Raw genomic sequence first — 18,842 nt, 5'->3', positions numbered from 1 at the left:
CATGACATGGTCCTGGAGGGTTTTAAATATGAGTATAGTTAAATGCCCATATTCGCATAGAAAGTTTCTGGAAGGATGCAAAAACAACCGTTAACTCATTTTCTCTGGGGAGGGAACTAGAGGGAAAAGATGTAACAGACAATCTGTAGGCTCCTCCACGGAACAGCAAAATTCACATTTGTTTCAAATGCGCATGAAACATTTACCAAAAATAGAACTTCCGGGCCATAAATCGTGAAGTCCCATTACATTTAAAAGGTTTCAAGGAATAAAAAGTACATACTCTGAAGTAACACACTTCTAAATAACCCATGTGTGATAGTTAATTTTCAAGGAATAAAAAGTACATACTCTGAAAATAGGGGAAGTAAAAGGAAGATTTTTGGAAAATTCGCAAATATCCAAAAGCGAAATAACACACTTGTAAATAACCCATGTGTGAGAGTTAATTTTATGTGTCAGGAAGAGAGAGAGTTCTCCCTTCCTCTGCCTTCTTCTACCCGAATCCTCAATGGATTGGCTAATGCCTACCCACATTGGTTAGGGCATATCTTCTCTACTCACTAATCTCTTTGGAGATACCTTCACAGCCACACCCAGAAATAATGTCTTACTAGCTCTCTGGGCCTTCCTTGGCTCAGTCAAGTTGATGCATAAAATAAACCATCCAGAATATGTTTTTTTTTTTAACTTTCAAAACCAATAATAAGAAAACAACCCGATAAAGAAATGGGCAAAGTACTTTAACAGACACTTCACCAAAGAATATACCAGCACAGCCGGAAAAAAATGAAAAGCACCTGACTGGAACGTCCCTGGGTGGGTAAGAATCTGCTTTCCAAAGCCGGAGGCACAGGTTCAATCCCGGTGTCTAAGATCCCACACGCCGCAGGGCAACTGAGCCCATGGACCACGTCTAGAGAGAAGCCCTCACCCCACCACGAAGAGCCCTAGTGCTGCAGCTGAGACCCATCAGAGCCAAAAATAAAATAAAGAACTATTTTGTAAAAAGCACAAGACTAGAGTGCTGCGTTAGTCAGAGAAATGCAAATTAAATCCTCAAACACACACCCCTTAGAATGGCTGTAATTACAAAGACTGGCCACACCAATGAATGGCAAGGATGCAGAGCAGCTAGAATCCCCTTAACCTTGCTGGTGAGAGTGTGAAATGCTACAACCACTTTGGAAAAAAAGTTTGCAGTTGCTTATGAACCAGTAACCACAGTCTCTCATAACGAGAAAGGTCATGTCTATGCAGACTGATGAGTACTGATGAGTGAATGATCATAAAAGCTTTAGTCCAGCCAAAAACTAGAATCAACCCAAATGTCCATCTCCAGGTGAACAGATAGGGATACATCCACCCAATAGAGTGGTACTCAGCAACACAGAGAAATACACTAGCGATAAACATAGCAACATGGATTGAATCTCGGAACAGTTCTGCTGGTTGAAAGAAGCCAGAAAAGTGTGTTTGTATGTGTGTGGACATCACATACTAAGTGATGCCATTTGTTTAAAACTCTAAAAAATACAAACTAATTTATGGTGAAAGAAAGCAGACCTATGGTTGGCTAGGGAGTGGGTAGCAGGAGGAAGAGACTACAAGGGAATTACAGAGAAACCCTTGGTGCTGGATTTGTTCATTATCTTCATTGTGGTGGTGGGTTCATAGATGTGACCGTGTGTTCAAAACTTATCAAACTGTGCTCTAAGTATGTATGGTTATTTTGTATGTCAGTTATACCTCAACAGTTGTTAAAATAAGTAAAAACATTGAAAGGGGAGAAAGAAAAAGAGTGAAATGACTCCAGGAAAGATTACTATAATTTGCTGTATAGCATGTGCACCTCTGACTTTGTCCTTGAACTTTGACCCTTCATTCTAAGAATGTATAAGGTTGGGGAAAGCTGCTTTTTTTGGCACCCCTAATAAATTGACTTCACCTAACACCTTATTGGGACATTTCTTAGGTAGCTGGTGTTTCCTCCTCTTTTTAATAATATTTGCCTGAATTTTAATGGGGCCAACCGGTGTTTTCTAAGCCTCCACAGTCTTAGAACTACCAAGTGAATCAGGATAAACTTTATTTATGACTCTTAAGCATCTGTGAATTTATTTACTGCCTTTTCCTCATCCTCCAGAAGAAAGTCTTTGCTAGTTTGATGTTTTGGAAGTCTCTAATGCTGTGTCCCAGAAATTTGGGGGAGCTGGAGACAGCCCAGCCGTTCTACAACTCAAAATCACATCTTTTTTTATTATGTCCTTAGTCTGCTAAGTTTTATAAATATTAAATAAATAAAATTCAATCCCTTGGGTTTGGGAGGGAAATAGTCCTTCCAGGGTAGGAAAAAATTAGTGGCTTTCCAAGTATTTTTAGACAAAAGCGTTTCTCCCCGCCACCCCAATGATCCAAGAACTGGCAATTATGGAAGGAAAGATGGAGTCCACAGGGTACATTTGGGAGCTAAAACAAGCAGATGTAAGATGAGAAAGTGGGATGGGAGGTCCTCTAAGGTTCCACACTGGTTTACAGTTCTGTCACTCTAGTGACACAGGCAGACCCAAATTTTAGTTCTGGCTTTATCGCTCATTTGCAGGATTACAGGCTTACATCATCTCCATAAGCCTCAGTTCCCTCATTAGTTAAATAAAGATAATAAAGTCTAGTAAAATGCATTTAAAACTTCTGTGCTTAAAAACCAACACAACCTGGATGCTGCCTCTGGGACTTAAGTCCTGCGGGGTGCTGACCACTTGTTCACTGTGGATCATTAGACAATTGCCCAAGGGCAGGAGCCTGGCAGCCTCTCGGCACACTGTGTCCAGAAACGCCACTTCAACGAGAATCCGAAGGTGCCCACCCTCATCCCTGCACCTTCTCACCGGTCCTTCATGTATGTAGGTCTAGTCAAGCCAGAACTCAGTTTAAGCCCTTTGCTGATATCTCCTAATTGCCAGCCCTGTGCTGGATGCTCTTGCCTTACAATCTCAAATTGACAGATTTCTTAACAAGAAAAGCTTAAAGGACTTGCTTTTAAGATACATACAGAAAATGCAGCAAGCTGCCTAGTGGCAGGAACGTAGAGAATTCTCCCCACACACCCCCACTCACCCCAAGGGAGGGAGTTTGATAGCCAGCTACGGAGTGAAAAGTGAAAGTTGGTTGCCCAGATGTGTCCGACTCTTTGTGACCCCGTGGCTCCTCTGTCCATGGAATTCTTCACTCAAGAATACTGGAGTGGATTGCCATTTCCTTTTCCGGGGGATCTTCCCAACCCAGGGATTGAACCCTGCATTGCAGGCAGATTCTTTACCATCAGAGCCACCAGAGGAGCCCAGCCAAACACACATGTATATGTTATTTTCCTCCTCCTGTTAGTTTAGGGATTCTCAGACCTTAGGGTATATAGACAGTTGTAAGCACAAAACTCTGTTCACTGAAGTTGTAGCTGCCCACCCTTGCCTCTCTCAGATCCCTGCTCAGCTGTCACCTTATCCACGAGGTGTCCCCTATAAATTAGTGACCCCCCAGCACTCTCCCTGCTCTTATCCGATTTGTTAGTTCTCTGTCACACATGTCCCCACCTGGCATGTTACATGTTTACTTCTCTCTCTGATGTCTCTCTCCTCCCTCTAGTCTGGGTGCTGTGGGAACCAGTGCCTGGAACTATACCTAGTCAGTAAATCTTTGCTGGGTGAATGAATGATTATGAATGAGCAGTTTAAGGAACTTTTGAGAGTTAATTTTGATCCTACATGATCTTTACCTTCACTGCTGCCTTTGAGACCTCCCATTTTGGAGTTAGATGGTTCTGGTATAATCGTTCACAGGAGGAGACACTCAGCCAGCTCTCTGATCTGTCTGCCCTTTCCTTTCCTACGCCAGGTGAATATAACACACACAATGGACCTTCCACACCGGCAAAGGAGGGAGACACGGACAGGCCACCCCGGGCCTCCGACGGGAAGCTCCGAGGCCGGTCTAAGCGGAGCAGCGACCCCTCCCCAGCAGGGGACAATGAGATCGAGGTAACTCCAGATGCTTCCACCCTGTTGAGTGAATGTCACATCCACGTGTGGCTGGAACAGGAGGTGGGGACCAGAGTTCTCTCCAAGTCCCTGGGAGGAAGATGGCCCTTTGTGTTCACAGAGTGTAGTAACAGAAAAGTGCCCTTGATGAGAAGGAGGGAAGAATTTGACTGGCCACACGGAAGCACTGTTGACTGCAAGGCTAGGAAAAGTGACCCTAGACGTGGTAACAACCGGTGAGCCAAGACAGCATCACCTGGGGGCCTGGGAAAACCCAGACTGTGCCCACCGCCAGGGATTCCAAGTCAGTAGATCTGGGGCAGGGCCTGAGAAGCTGCATTTCCAGCAGATTCCTAGACAATGTTGATGTGGTGGGAGACCACACTTTGAAAACCTCCAGTAAAAAGAGACACAGATGTATAGAACAGTCTTCTGGACTCCGTGGGAGAGGGAGAGGGTGGGATGATTTGGGAGAATGGCATTGAAACATGTATAATATCATATAAGAAACGAATCGCCAGTCCAGGTTCGATGCAGGATACAGGAAGCTTGGGGCTGGTGCACTGGGATGACCCAGAGGGATGGTACGGGGAGGGAGGTGGGAGGGGGGTTCAGGATGGGGAGCACGTGTACACCCGTGAAAGATTCATGTTGATGTATGGCAAAACCAATACAATATTGTAAAGTAATTAATCTCCAATTAAAATAAATAAATTTAATTAAAAAAGAAAGAAAGAAAACCTTCAGTAAAGATGACATTGGACAGTGGACCTTCCCCATTGGATTGGAGTGATTCTTAACCTCAGCTACTGGTTAGAATCACCTGGGGTGCTTTTGAAAATTCAGATACCCAGACCTCCTCCCAGACTAATTAACTGGACATTGCAGGGAGTTCTAAAAGTTCCCCTAGTGACCCTACTGGGTGTGTGTCGCTCAGTCGTGCCTGACTCTTTGCAGCCCCCTGGACTACAGCCTGGCAGTCTCCTCTGTCCATGGGATTCTCCAGGCAAGAATACTGGAGTGGGCTGCCATTTCCTCCTCCAGGGGTTCTTTGCAACTTAGGGACTGAACCCACGTCTCCTGCATCTCCTGCATTGACAAATGGACTCTTCTACCACTGAGCCACCTGGGAAGCAATAGTGACCCTCCTACAGCTTAGATATTTATCTATCTGGAGATAGGGGGCTGGCTGAAATGAATTTGCATTGTTTCTGTGATTCTGAGTTTTTCAGACAGTGGCTCTCAGTCTGGGCTGCATATAAGAATCTCCTGGGGACTTTCCTCATGGTCCACTGGTTAAGATTGCCCTCCCAATGCAGGGGGTGCCCAGGTTCAATCCCTGGTCAGGGAACTAGATCCCACATATCGCAACTAAGACCCAGTGCTGCCAAATAAATAAATTTAAAAAAAAGAAGAATCTCTGGGAAGCTTTGAGAAACCTTCATTCTCAAGCTGCAGATCAATGACGATCCAGATCAATGAAGTCAGAGTCCTTGGGGAGAGACCCAGGTGTCAGTATGTTTACGCTCCCTCCATGATTCCAGTGCAGCCCAGGCTCAGAACTACTATCGAAGAGCCGCAGCAGTCCTGATGATAATGAAGCAAGTGTGGGGTTATTGGTCAGGTGCTGACATTTTCCCAAGCAAACAAAAAAGAACAGTGTGCATGAGAGATTGAGGAGACAAGTAAAGGAGACAAATGCCCCCCAGAGTGTTAGTCACTCAGTCATGTCCACCTCTTTGTGACCCCATGGGCTGTAGCCCACCAGGCTCCTCCATCCATAGGATTTTTCCAAGCAAGACACTGGAGTGGGTTGCCGTTTCCTTCTCCCAGGGATCTTTCCTGGCCCAGGGATTGAACCCGGGTTTCCCACATTGCAGGTAGACTCTTTACCGTCTGAGCCACCGGGGAAGCTCATGTTATCTATCTAGCTCATGTTATCTGTCTAACTGTTATCTAAGAGAAAAAATGGGCACATGCACAAGTTTCTACTTGTTTGCAGAAGGCAGTCATTTGTCGGCTTGAGTGTGCCATGGGTATACACGGGTAGTGTTGGCAAAGCCTGGGTCACTGTCTTGGTACCCAAATGCAGCATCATCACACCCCTGTTCACAATCCTGTACAAATCTGGCAGCTACAAAGCTCAGCCGGCAAACTCAGATATGCTAAGAAATACCATTTTCATCGTTTCCTTAAAACCAGTGTCATTTTGACTCTGAGTCCCCATCCATCCAGGTGGTGGGGAATTCCATTTCATTACTGGGGCCCTTCCCCCTGCCAGGATTATGTGAGAATCTCAAGGTTCATGTGGTCTCAGAAAACAGAATAATAAGGACTTCCCTGACAGGCCATTGGTTAAGATTCTATGCTTCCAATGCAGAGGGTGTGGGTTTGATCCCTGGCGGGGGAACTAAGATCCCACATACTGCACAATGCGGCCAATAAATAAATAAGTATGCCCCTGGTTAAAAAATAATAATTTTTAATTTTTAAAAAAAGACAAAATAATAGCCTCTGTTGTCCAGTGTGGCTTGGTGGCTGCTGCCTTTCTCATTTTCAGGATCTGCAGTGGTCATTGGAAGTCCAGCCATTCTCTGGGGTCTCCTGCCATATGTTGGGCATAGAGATCCTTGTTGACAATAAGGACTTTGAGGTATTAGGTACAGTCATTTGGTTGCAAACAACAAAAACCAATTCTGGTTACTTAAGCAAAAAGGAATTTACTGGGAGTAAACGGCATGAAGAGGAAGTGATACAACCAAAGTTATGAAGAATATTATCAAAGGCCATGCTGGGAAATCCGGGGTGCCAGCCCCAACTGCAGAGCAAAACATTTAAAATTCTAACACTATGTCACTCGACGTTTGATTCCAAAGAGGCGGCATCCCATTGGCCTGGTCTAGGTCCTCACTCGTGCCCAGATGGACAGTCCCACCAAGACAGCGCGCAATGGGAAAAGAAAACGGGATGCTCTTCTAAGCCAGTAGGGGCTTCCCTGATGGCTCAGTGGTAAAGAATCCATCTGCCAGTGCAGGAGACAGGGGTTCAATCCCTGGTCCGGGAAGATCCCACATGGCATCGAACAGCTAAGCCCCTATGCCACAACTACTGAGCCTGTGCTCTGGAGCCTGGGAGCCGCAACTACTGAAGCCCTTGTGCCCTAGATCCTGTGCTCCGCAACTAGAGAGTGGCTCCTGTTTGCTGCAGCTAGAGAAAAAGCCTACGCAGCAACAAAGACCCAGCACAGCCAAAAATAAATAAATAAAAATTATTTTTTGGAAAGGGGGTGGATGCTGGAGACCCTAACAACAACAAATGGCCAATATTAGGACATTTGATATTTAGCCAGTGTTCTCTGGTAGGACGTACTAGTTAACCAGTGTTTACTAGTAGGGCTACGCCATATTCACTAAGAGAGCAGTGGCAGTTGTTTATGGCTGGTGTCTGTTCCGATCATCCCAGAAGTTATTAAGTATTTTGAACATCACTCCCCTCCGCTAAGGCTTCCCAGGTGGCTCAGTGGTAAACAGCCTGCCTGCCAATGCAGGAGGTGTGGGTTCGATCCCTGAGTCAGGAAGATCCCCTGGAGAAGGGAATGGCAGCCCACTCCGGTATTCTTGTCTGGGAAATCCCACGGACAGAGGAGCCTGGCAGGCTGCAGCCCGTGGGGTTTCAAAAGAGTTGGACACGACTGAGCGACTAAACAACGACTCTTCCCTGTGCTTGGTCAGCCTCTGGAGGTACACCCAGCCATCTCCTCCGAGAGCTTGACTGCCCTAGGAACCTGCCACAGAGCGTGTGTTCCCACTGCTCACGGCACCATTCTCAGTCCAGAGGATTCTGTCCTTGCTTTTCCTCTAATTCTTAAAGCCACCACCTTCCAAAACCAAAGAGACTTTGCACAAACCCTTCAGGAGATTAAGCCTTTGCGAAAAGTTAGGAGAAAATGTACTGGCTCCAGGTTACCCTTGCTTTCTGCCCTCCCAGATGCCTGAGGATTTTCTACCAGCTGCAAGTTGCAGAGCTATAGAAAATCCCGGAGAGCAACTCACACTTTACTATTTTTAAAAAATGTATTAAGTCACTAACGTGGTTTCTGCTCTTGGTAGGGGACAGTGGGGGCGGAGAGACATTTTTCCATTAAGCTGAGAAGGGGGTGGGGTGGCATGGAAGTGGGGGATTATGGGGTGATATTTTTCTAGAAACATCTGCTGCTTGATTCCAGAGTAAGTACCACTGGGCAGGAACAGTTGAAAAGGCGTGAGCTGTGTTTCACTGCCGTGCTTAATTTCAGCATGGAGGGTTTGCACGAGTCGCACCTCCTAAGTCTTTGGTACTGTTGCTAATGACCGTAGCCCACGAGAGAGAAATTAGGTAGAGAAGTGGAAAGAAGGAAAATTCGGAGTCTGTATTAGTTAAAATCCCTTGACTGCAGGTGCCAGAAACCAACTTGAGCTGGCTTAAGTGAAAAAGCAGAATTTATTTTAAGGATACGGGGATTCTCTTAGAACTCATGAGCCAAAGGGACAGCCAGTGTCGGCAAGATACTGTAACCAGAAGGTGGGAGAGGCCAGGAAACGCATTTACGCCTTCTCGCCCCACGTTCCACAGTGTAGGTGCTAGAATCCCCAGGCAGGAATGTCCCTTCAGTGTACAGGTTACTGGGCACGGCTCTCCTCCAGGCCCCTCACTCTGTGCTCACAGTCACTCAGTCGTGTCCGACTCTTTGCGACCCTATGGACTGCAGCCCACCAGGCTCCTCTGTCCATGGAATTTCCCAGGCAGGAATACTGGAGCAGGTTGCCATTTCCTCCTCCAGAGGATCTTCCCGACCCAGGGATCGAACCCACGTCTCCTGCATTGGCAGGCACATTCTTTACCACTGAGCCAGCTGGGAAGTCCTCACTAAAGCCAGCTGAGAAGCCCTTGCTTCTCAGTAAAACCAAGTCCTACAAAAGTCTTGGATCATGTTTCCCTCTCTCCAACCTCTGTTCCTCTTCCTCCGCAGAGTGGCCTGGCCTGGCCTCCAGATCATGTTGCCAGCAACAGCCACCCAAAGACGATGAATTTCTTTCCAGGCTCCAGTTTTGAGTTCCCGAGGAAAGGCTTCTGACCCAGTGGGGTTAGGGGCCCAGCCCTGGCCCAAACCCTGGTGGGCTAAAAAGTTAGGGTCATCAGCAGAATGGCCACCGCAAACAATATACCCACTAAAAATCTAGGGCAGGGAGATAGAATGGTGGCCTAGTGAGGAAGAGGGACAGACCCTCTTCAGAGGAAATATAGTCAATAAATTAAGGGACTCTGCATTAAATTTGAAAAATATTCGTTGATTTTTTAAAAAATCCTCTTACCAAAGTATCTAAGTTTAACTGATCCAACCCAGTTGGATAAATTAGGACTTAGCATATTTAACCCCCCACAGTGATTTTCAAACACTTTTTGCCTTGACCTATAATAGGAACAATACTTATTATCATGACCCAGAATATATATACACATAATTGTAAGCAGAGCAAAAATTTCACAAAGTAATATTCAAGTCTACTAATTGTTTTGAAAACCTCTGTATTCACTGATCTTTTTCCTTTGAGATATTACCTTTCTCTTCACTTTTAAAGGCATTACAGATGTGTAAATACAACCCCTGACCCCCCAGAGGGTTTTCCAAGGTGGCCCACTCAAGTTGGTAGACTAAGTAGGTACCTTTGCTGCCCCCAACACCAGCTACATAAATGATCAGTCAGCCCTTTTGTTCTTAAAAATAATGATCACCAGAAAAATTAAGAAAACCTACAGTATGAAAAATTATGGCCAAGATAAATGAATAGGATAAATGACAAGAGAGGTAATTTAAGAAACAAAAGAGATCATAGAAAAATTCTCTTTGGTTTTCTGCCGGGGTCCAGCCCCGATGGATCCAGGGAATTCGAAGCGGGGACGGCATCGGCAAGGATCAGGAAACAACTGCTTAATTAAACGTTAATTAAGGATATAAAGAGTAATAGAATAAGGATAGCTCAGTGAGGAAATTCAGTGGAGAAAAGAGGCTGAAATAAGGATAGCTCAGTGAGGAAATTCAGTGGAGAAAAGAGGCTGAATAATTCAGCCAGAAGGTGAGAGAAAGAACGACATGGGGAGACCAAGTTTTGGTGAACAAGGCCCGCACTTTACTTTCCAAAGTAGTTTTTATACCTTAAGTTATGCATAGAGGATAATGGGGGAAGGGGTAGAGTCATGCAGTAAGCCAGGCTTTCTTCCTGCAAACTTATCATACGCAAAAGTTTAGGTGATTTGCATCATCTTCTGGCCCGGAGGCCTGTTAACATTTTAAGACCCTTTCTTCAGAAAACTTATTTTTCTCTAAAGGTGATTAGTCAAGCGCCACCCTCAAAAGCGTTAGATAAAGTTGCATTCCTACAGAGCAAAGGTGTGGTGAGCTATAACAAGAAAAAGAATTAACTCAAGGGTCCCAGGTTGCAAACATTAAAGCTACTATTTACACCAATTATATTAATCAATACACTGCCAGGGACACAGCAGGTAAGGGATATGGAGACTTAGCAGCAAACATTGGCCCAACAAGTGAAAATCCCTTCACCAATACAATTTCTAATCAATCTTTTAACTGCTCAAAGGACTCTGTATTTAGACAGTTTAGGACATCTCATGCCTCTCACGGTTGGGAGGCTCTGAGCAATCACATGTGGCCGGAAAAACCTATTCAGGCAGGCTAGAGGACTTCCAAAGGAGTTTGTAGGTTGAAACACTGTCACACCCAGGAATTATTAACTGGAGCTGTAAGTTAACTCTTTTTTTCAGAGAGAGGTAGTGGGGGACAGCCCCCCATAAAGTCAGAGGTGTAGGTGAAAGCACAAAGCAGAAAGTAGGCAGACTCTGCTTTGGGGGGTAGATGCTCGAGAATTTCCAGGGGGACTCCTGAGGCTCGATCCCGCCTTTGCGTATGCCAAGCCTCCTTCCTCATGACCTTTGCCACGGGCAGAGCTCGCTCCCAGCAGTTTTCTTATCTTGTATCCACAGAATAAGAAGTGCAGGCTAATGGAAAAGAAACACGCAGAGACAAAGAAAAAGCTACTGTAGATTTTTAAATGATAGACTCAAAAGTTTCATAGAAAGGTTAGAAGAGAAAGTTAAAGACATCTCTGAGAACATTTATTAAAAAAAATTATAGAAAAAATATTTTTAAAGGATAAGTAATATCAATCCAAAAGGTCTAATTTGACTGTTGGAAATTCCAGAAAGAGAGAACAGTGGGAGAGATGAGAGGACATTATTTAAAGAAATAAGATTGAAATTATTTGAATGCTGAACAGTATGAGTGAAAAAAGACTACACCTAGATATATCCTCATGGGATTTGAGGATACCAAATATAAAGAAAAGAGCCTAAAAAATCCAAAGAGGAAAAAAGTAAAACCTACAAAGAACTGAAGATCAGTGAAACATCAGACTTCTCATTAATCATGCTGGATACTACAAGATAGAGGGATTCTTTCAAAGCTCTAGACGGCATTATTTTCCCATTGGAATTCTGCGCTTAGAGGAACTTTATAGCGAATTAAAGGTATGATTAGATTTGTAAAAATGCAGCAAGATTACTTTCTATGCACCCTCTTAGAAAAAGCAACCTAAGGATATACTCAAGCAAAACAAGGAAGAAACCCAATAAAGAGATTTAGGATCCAGAAAACAGTGAATCTGACCCAGAAATGCAGTGAAGGGGAGTCTCAGGATCCTAGCTATGTGGCAACCCTAAAGATGATCCAGTCCACATTGGAACATTCTGTCACAGAGGAAGAACATCTTTGATATAGAGGGCGTGGCTAAATTTGAGATTCTAATAAAGAGACCATATTGGAAACAAAAGAATTAAATCAGTTAATAAACTCCAGCAAAAATAAAAGTTATTCCAGACAGGCATGATTCCTATGTGAAAAAAACTGAGCTATGACATGATTTTAATCAAGATGGAGTACAAGAAAGGAGAATACATATGACCTTAGTGGCAGAAACGGTTTCCTTAAAGTCATTCTGGAGGGGACCCCCTGGTGGTCCAGTGGCTAGGACTCCACACGCCCAGTGCATGGGGCCCGTGAACTAGATCTGGTCAGGGAACTAGATCCCACTTGCCACATCTAAGAGTTCACCAAAGACGGAAGATCCCACATGCCGCAACGAACACTTGATGGAGCTAAATAACTACGTTGTTTTGTTTTTTTAATAAAATAAAAATAAATGGGCTCCAGAGTTATGACACTGGCTACAGAGAAAAGGAAGTAAAATCCTAGCTCATTACTTGGCTCTTCAGTGAACAGTAATCACAAGATGTAAATAAATGCCCTTTACTGGCTACCAACTTTTAACATCAACATGAAGACAGAGCACTTAAGGTAGTTATAAAACCCAATGCACGAACCAGTTTATCCACACTGACAAGGCAAAAGTAAGGCTGAAGCTCAAATACTGGAGAGGGGAGGAGCTAGTGGAAAGGGTGAAAGTGAAGTCGCTCCGTCGTGTCCGACTCTTTGTGACCCCATGGACTGTAGCCTACCAGGCTCCTCCCTCCATGGGATTCTCCAGGCAAGAGTACTGGAGTGGGTTGCCATTTCCTTCTCCAGGGGATGTTCCCCACCCAGGGATCGAACCTGGGTCTCCGGCATTCCAGGCAGACACTTTAACTAACCTCTGAGCCACCAGGGAAGCCCTGGTGGAAAGGGTAGGGGCACCAATATCCGTATTTTCCATATTGAGCTTGCTGTTTTAGCCAAGAGAAAATATCCAGAGCATATGGGAATTGGAAATAGAGCAGTTCACATATGTGAAAAACATAAAATTCTGGAGAAACGGGGGAGATTACCATGAGCTAAACCTTCGTCTTTCACAATGCCCAGTCTAAAGTGGGCAAATCAGGGATTTCCCTGGGGGTCCAGTGGTTAAGACTCCACCTTCCAATGCAGGGGGCACAGGTTCAATCCTTGGTCAGGGAACTAAGTTCGTACATGCTTCGAGGTGCAGCCAAAAATCAAAAAAGTAAAAATAGAAACACACAAAAAACGAGTAAAGTTGGCAAACCAATAAGTGAAAGTATGTAATTTAGAGTTATAAAGGTAATCACCAGAACTGCTAAAAACAAACTCTCAGAAGTAGCTAGGCTTATGGTGAGCAGTCAACGTAAAATGGTAGTATTTCGTTTTGTCAAATGAGTTCTATGATTTTTATTGTTGGTTTTGGACTGAATTCCTCCTTTTTTGAGCTTTTATGTGAAAGGCAAGAACAGGCATCTCAGTTCTGGCATCTTTGGGTTGACAGGGACCCCCAGGATCAGCCATCAGAATATATTTTACACAGTGGAGGTTGAATGGAGACTCAAGGACCCATCCATGAGTCACATGTTTTAGAAATTAGAGATAATGTTTTTCAAGACATCTTTCTCCTCCCAGGGAGTTAATTTCTGCAGACATCAAGTCAGATGCAAGCAAATGTATTTATCTCCTTTCTCTCCCTCTCTTTCATCCCAGCGTGTGTTCGTGTGGGACCTGGATGAGACGATAATTATTTTCCACTCCTTACTCACGGGGACTTTCGCCTCCAGATACGGGAAGGTAAGAATCATGTTGTCTCTCTGTTTCTCTCTTTTTTTTTCAACATAACAGTCTGTCCAGCTGGTTTATCCTGGGAATTGTGGGGGCAGCTGGTGAGGCAGCTTCTCCAACAAATGCTGCCCCTTTGCATCACCCCAGGTTTGAGAAGTCCTATAGAATTTTCCCTTGACATGTGAAAATTCAATCAGCTTCCCCCATTGTCTGCCTTGCCTTTTCTTCCAACACATGAAACAGTCAACATCCACTTGATCGGATGTAAGCTTGTAGTCTTCGCCTGTCTCCCTCCTCCTAAGAGGGCTAGGAGATGCTTCAGCCAAACCCAGGAATCCTAGCTGGAAAGTGAGGTAAAGTACTTTTCTTCCTCCCTATTGTTTATCTTAGTATCTCTGGCAGATGAATTTAATTTTCCTCCCATTTTTCTGAGACAAGGGGGAGGCATTTTGTCAGCTCCAACAGCTTTGCAAATGTATCATCGACAAATTATGTCGAGGAACCATCCAGTTAGAATTTCAGGCAGATGCTGTTGGTGGACTGGTGGTCCATGCAAGAACCACCAAAAACCTCTTAAAAATGCAAAAATGAGGGTTTCCCCAGTGGCTCAGTGGTAGACAATCCGCCTGCAATGCAGGAGATGCAGGTTCGACCCCTGGGTCTGGAAGATCCCTGGAGAAGGGCATGGCTACCCACTCCAGTATTCTTGCCTGGAGAATACCATGGATGGAGGAACCTGTCGGGCTACAGTCCACGGGGTCTCAAAGAGTCAGGCCAAGCAACAGAGCATGCATGCAATGCAAAAATGAACCCAACTGCTAAAACCCAAACCCTGCTGATTCTTTGCATCCATCCTGAGGGCTTGGTATCAACCGCCCTGTGGATGCTCCAGATGTCTGCCATCTCTTCAGGGAGACAGGTAGAGGTGGAGGGGTGGGGCTTTGGGGGACAGACACAGAATCAGCTTTTCTGAGTTAAGCGACCTGTCGGCAGCTGCTTCCACGCATGAGTGGGAACCAGGAGACTCACCAGCGCCTGGAAAATATTTCTGTTTCTGTTTAGAGCCCAGGAATATGATTTGACATCACCTCATGGCTTTTCCAGCTGCTCGTGTTTTTTATGAGGGTTGTAACAAGCTGGATGTGTAATTAGCAAGATAGATTTATCGTCTGCCGTTACGTTGTAAAGAATGTTAAAATGGTGTTGGTGGTGCAGAAACCTCTCGGCGAGGAGGAATGCCGTTAATATGTCTAGCAGTGCCTGCGGGAAATCCGGCATGCGTTTTTGGAGCGTGCACAGCTTAGGGAAAGGATGGCAGAGTCCAGAGCTGCTGAAAGCAGACTTGGCAGCTATTGCAAAAAAAAAAAAAAGAAAGAAAGAAAATGGGCTTTCCCAAAGGGGCTGCAGTAGCGAAATGCCCACCCGGGCTGGGTATTCTGTGGTTCTTAACCACCCAGATAAAACCATCTCCCCTAAGAACCATTCCTTCACTCTTCTTGCCCTTCAAGAAGTTCCACTACTTCACGCAACAATTTGGTTTCCATGGAGGGCTTTGTAATCTTGGGTATGATTTTTGTGTCTGTGTCTCACCACCACTTTTTAAACCAAATTATGCTCCTACTGCTGCTGAAAATTTGAGGGTATGGAAAGCTGGAGAGGGAAAGTTTAAGAGATGACAAGCATTTGTTTTCTGCATCTATGTCTCTATTTCTGCTTTGCAAATAGGTTCATCTGTACCATTTTTTCCTAAGGAGGATGGGATGAATTGGGAGATTGGGATTGACATATGTACACTACATATAAAATGGGCTTCCCTGGTGGCTCGGTGGTAAAGAATCCGCCTGCCAGTGCAGGATGAGAGTTCGATTCTCGGGTCAGAAAGATCCCCTGGAGAAGGAAATGGCAACCCACTCCAGTATTCTTGCCTGGGAAATCCCATGGACAGAGGAGACTGGCAGGCTACAGTCAGTCCATGGGGTCACAAAAGAGTCTGACATGACTTAGCGACTAAACAACAATACTGTGTATAAAATGATAACTCATGAGAATGATATGGCACAGGGAACTCTCCTCAGAGCTCTGTGGTGACCTAAATGGGAATGATACCCAAAAAAGGAGGGATATATGTATATGTATAGGTGATTCAACCCACTCCATTCTTGCCTAGAAAATCCTGTAGACAGAGTAGCCTGGTGGGTTACAGTCCATGGGGTTGTAAAGAATCGGACACAACTGAACGGCTTTCATTTTCGTAGGCGATTCACTTTGCTATACAACAGAAACCAACACAACGTTTTAAAGCAACTCCAATAAAAAATACAAAAACAAATTACAGGCTCACTTAAGGCAGGGACAAAGCTCAGAGCTCTCTTCTGGGCCCCATGGCGCCTGGTGCGTGTCAGTCCTCATCACTAGCCAGCTCTCTGCAGCCCGATCACCTGTTCACCACCATCTTTCCCTGCAGCTCTCTGGTCTCCAGTCTTGCCCTTTCCAGCCACCTACAGAGAGGTCATCCTAAAATGTAAGCCTAGTCTCTCCTCTACTGAAAAATTGTCAGTGGCTTCCCTGTAGAGAAACCCTAACCCCAGCCTCCACGGCCCTTCACGAGCTGGCTCCTTCCCGTCTCTCCCGCCCTGTTTCCTGCAACTTATCCAGAGTTGCTTTCTGTCCTCGTAACCTTCCACATTCTCCCCATCTATCCTAGGTTTCTCTCAGCATCAGAGCCTGAGGCCAGGAGGGAGTGAGTGCTGGTAGTTTAGCCGGGGGGTGATCCCAGGGAGCACTGGGCACAGAGTGGGGAAGTGAGGTGGGGAGGGGAAGGCAGCCTCCACAGGGTACGTGAATATTGGGTTGGCCAAAATGTTCATTTGGGTTTTTCCATAACATATTAGCTATTAACAAGAAGTAGCTATGGCTGCAGGTAACTGGGGCTCAGAGCTATTGGGGACCTCTGGGAGACTCACCTCAGAGGTTATAGCCCAAGGAGCAAGGATGATGAGATATTTATCTACAAATTCCCTTCCATCATGGGTTGAGGGATTCTTCTAGGGGTGTTAGCTCCCTGAATTGGCCTGCCCCGTGGAAACTCTAGGGCAGGAAATCACAGGTTCTAACAGGAGAGAGCCTCTGCTTGCTGAGAGGACCTAGAAGAGGGGCATACTGGAGGTTTCTGCTATAATCTAGAATGTTCTAGAAAGTTGGTGTGCTTAGGTTAGCTCACACTTATCTTTCAGTTTCCATTTTCAGTGTAACTGCCTCCAAGAGGACTTTCCTAACCACTCCCATCTACATTGCATCTCTTCCCATAATTCTTATTTTTCACTTGCAATTACGGAATTCCCTGGTGGTCCAGTGGTTAGGGGGCTTTCCCAGTGGTAAAGAATCCGCCTGCCGATGCAGAAGATGAGGGTTCGATCCTGGGGTCAGGAAGATCCTCTGGAGAAGGAAATAGCAACCCACTCCAGTATTCTTGCCTAGGTAAGCCCATGTACCCAGGAGCCTGGCGAGGAACAGTCCATGGGGTAGAGTCAGACACAACACCACTGGCCGACTGACGCGCTCACCAGAGGTTAGGACTCCATGCGCCCATTGCTGAGGGCTCAGGTTCCATTCCTGGCCAGGGGACTGAAAATCCCACGAGCCTTGTGACGTGGCCAAAAAATTAAAAATAAATAGAATTATGTACTCATTCTCTGTCTCCCTGCTAAGTTGTATGTGCCCTGAGCACAGTGACCATGAACATTTTTTTATCAACCCACCTAAGCACAGTGCACAGACCAGATTGCTCAATGGGTATTTGTTGGGAGAATGAATCGGGGTGGTCCTCTAGAATGAAAGCAGCATGACGACAGGCGCTTTTTTTCCCATTTTGTTCATTGCTTCATCCCCAGAGCAAAGAACAGTGCCCCCTACTTAGCAGGCATCAAATAAATATTTGGTGAATGAAGGGAGGAAGGAAAGAAAATAGTATCAAAACAAAAAATTCCTAACTGGGGGCCACCCGCCAAATTCTGCCTGCAGACATTTGTGTTTTGCCCCTAGAGTGTTAGAAAAAATGTGAATTTGTCGCCAACATTTAAAAAACCAGGAGATTGCACAGACCAAAATAATCGCGATGTCCAAGTCTTCTTGAAAAATTAGAAAATCTGGCAATCCTGCACTCCCAGGTGGCAGCAATCAGCAGGAGCTGAGTAGCCGCTGCCCAGTTAGTGGGGGTGGATGCTCTCCAGCCCATCCACGGCCCCACCTGGCCTGTTTAACCCATTTAGGGGACCTTCCTGACCCCACTGGCACCTGAGTTTCAACATCTGTCCTAAAATTTCGGAACCACAGAAGTTAGAGCTGGAAGGACCTGGGAGATCATCACATCCAGTGAGTCTCCATGGGACAGTACGAGAAACCAAGGCCCAGAGAGAGTGAGGTCACCCAGGGGATAACAAGAGGCACGCCTCAGGCTCATGTGCCTCCCTGGATACTCTCACAAGGTCCAGGGAAAACTAAGGTGAGATGCTCTTGGAGACCCCAGGTCTCCTGTGCCATCATCATCCCTCTTCTAGACTCTTCCACGAAATTAGAAAATGCTTGCTCCTTGGAAGAAAAGCTATGACAAACCCAGACAGCATATTAAAAAGCAGAGACATTACTTTGCCGACAAAAGTCCATATAGTCAAAGCTATGGTTTTTCCAGTAGTCATGTACAGAGGTGAGAACTGGACCATAAAGAAGGCTGAGCACCAAAGAATTGATGCTTTTGAACTGTTGTGCTGGAGAAGACTCTTGAGAGTCCCTTGGACTTTAAGGAAATCAAACCAGTCAATCCTAAAGAAAATCAACCCTGAATATTCATTGGAAAGACTGATGCTGAAGCTGAAGCTCCAATACTTTGGCCACCTGATGTGAAGAGCCCACTCATTGGAAAAGACCCTGATGCTGGGAATATTGAGGGCAGGGGGAGAGGGGGGTGACAGAGGATAAGATGGTCGGATGGCATCACTGACCCAATAGACATGAGTTTGAGCAAACTCCAGGAGATAGTGATGGACAGGGAAGCCTGGTGTGCTGCAGTCCGTGGGGTCACAAAGAGTTGGACACGACTGAGTAGCTGAGTCAGCCTGACCCCTCTCCCCACTCCCCAAGCCAGAAATGGCTCTTCCGGAACCAGACACTGGCTGAGATTGGAAGTCACATCACTTGAGCCG

The 18,842-nt window shown here is 45.4% G+C and overlaps 1 protein-coding gene across 3 annotated transcripts in view; it reads left to right on the top strand.

Moving 5' to 3' along the window:
* EYA2 (EYA transcriptional coactivator and phosphatase 2) overlaps window positions 1-18,842 on the top strand; it is a 263,186-nt gene that overhangs the window by 166,901 nt on the left and 77,443 nt on the right. For all 3 annotated transcript variants that reach the window (XM_086331564.1, XM_086331566.1, XM_086331565.1), the window contains exons 8-9: window positions 3,892-4,034; window positions 13,570-13,653. In XM_086331564.1, the coding sequence (XP_086187690.1) occupies window positions 3,892-4,034; window positions 13,570-13,653 (227 nt within the window). The remainder of the gene's footprint in view (window positions 1-3,891; window positions 4,035-13,569; window positions 13,654-18,842) is intronic.

Source organism: Bos grunniens, chromosome 13 (assembly GCF_055505025.1).
Source record: "Bos grunniens cultivar Pamir isolate PY7600 chromosome 13, Bosgru_T2T1.0, whole genome shotgun sequence".
Classification (NCBI taxonomy): domain Eukaryota; kingdom Metazoa; phylum Chordata; class Mammalia; order Artiodactyla; family Bovidae; genus Bos; species Bos grunniens.
This window is presented reverse-complemented; position numbering and strand designations above follow the sequence as displayed.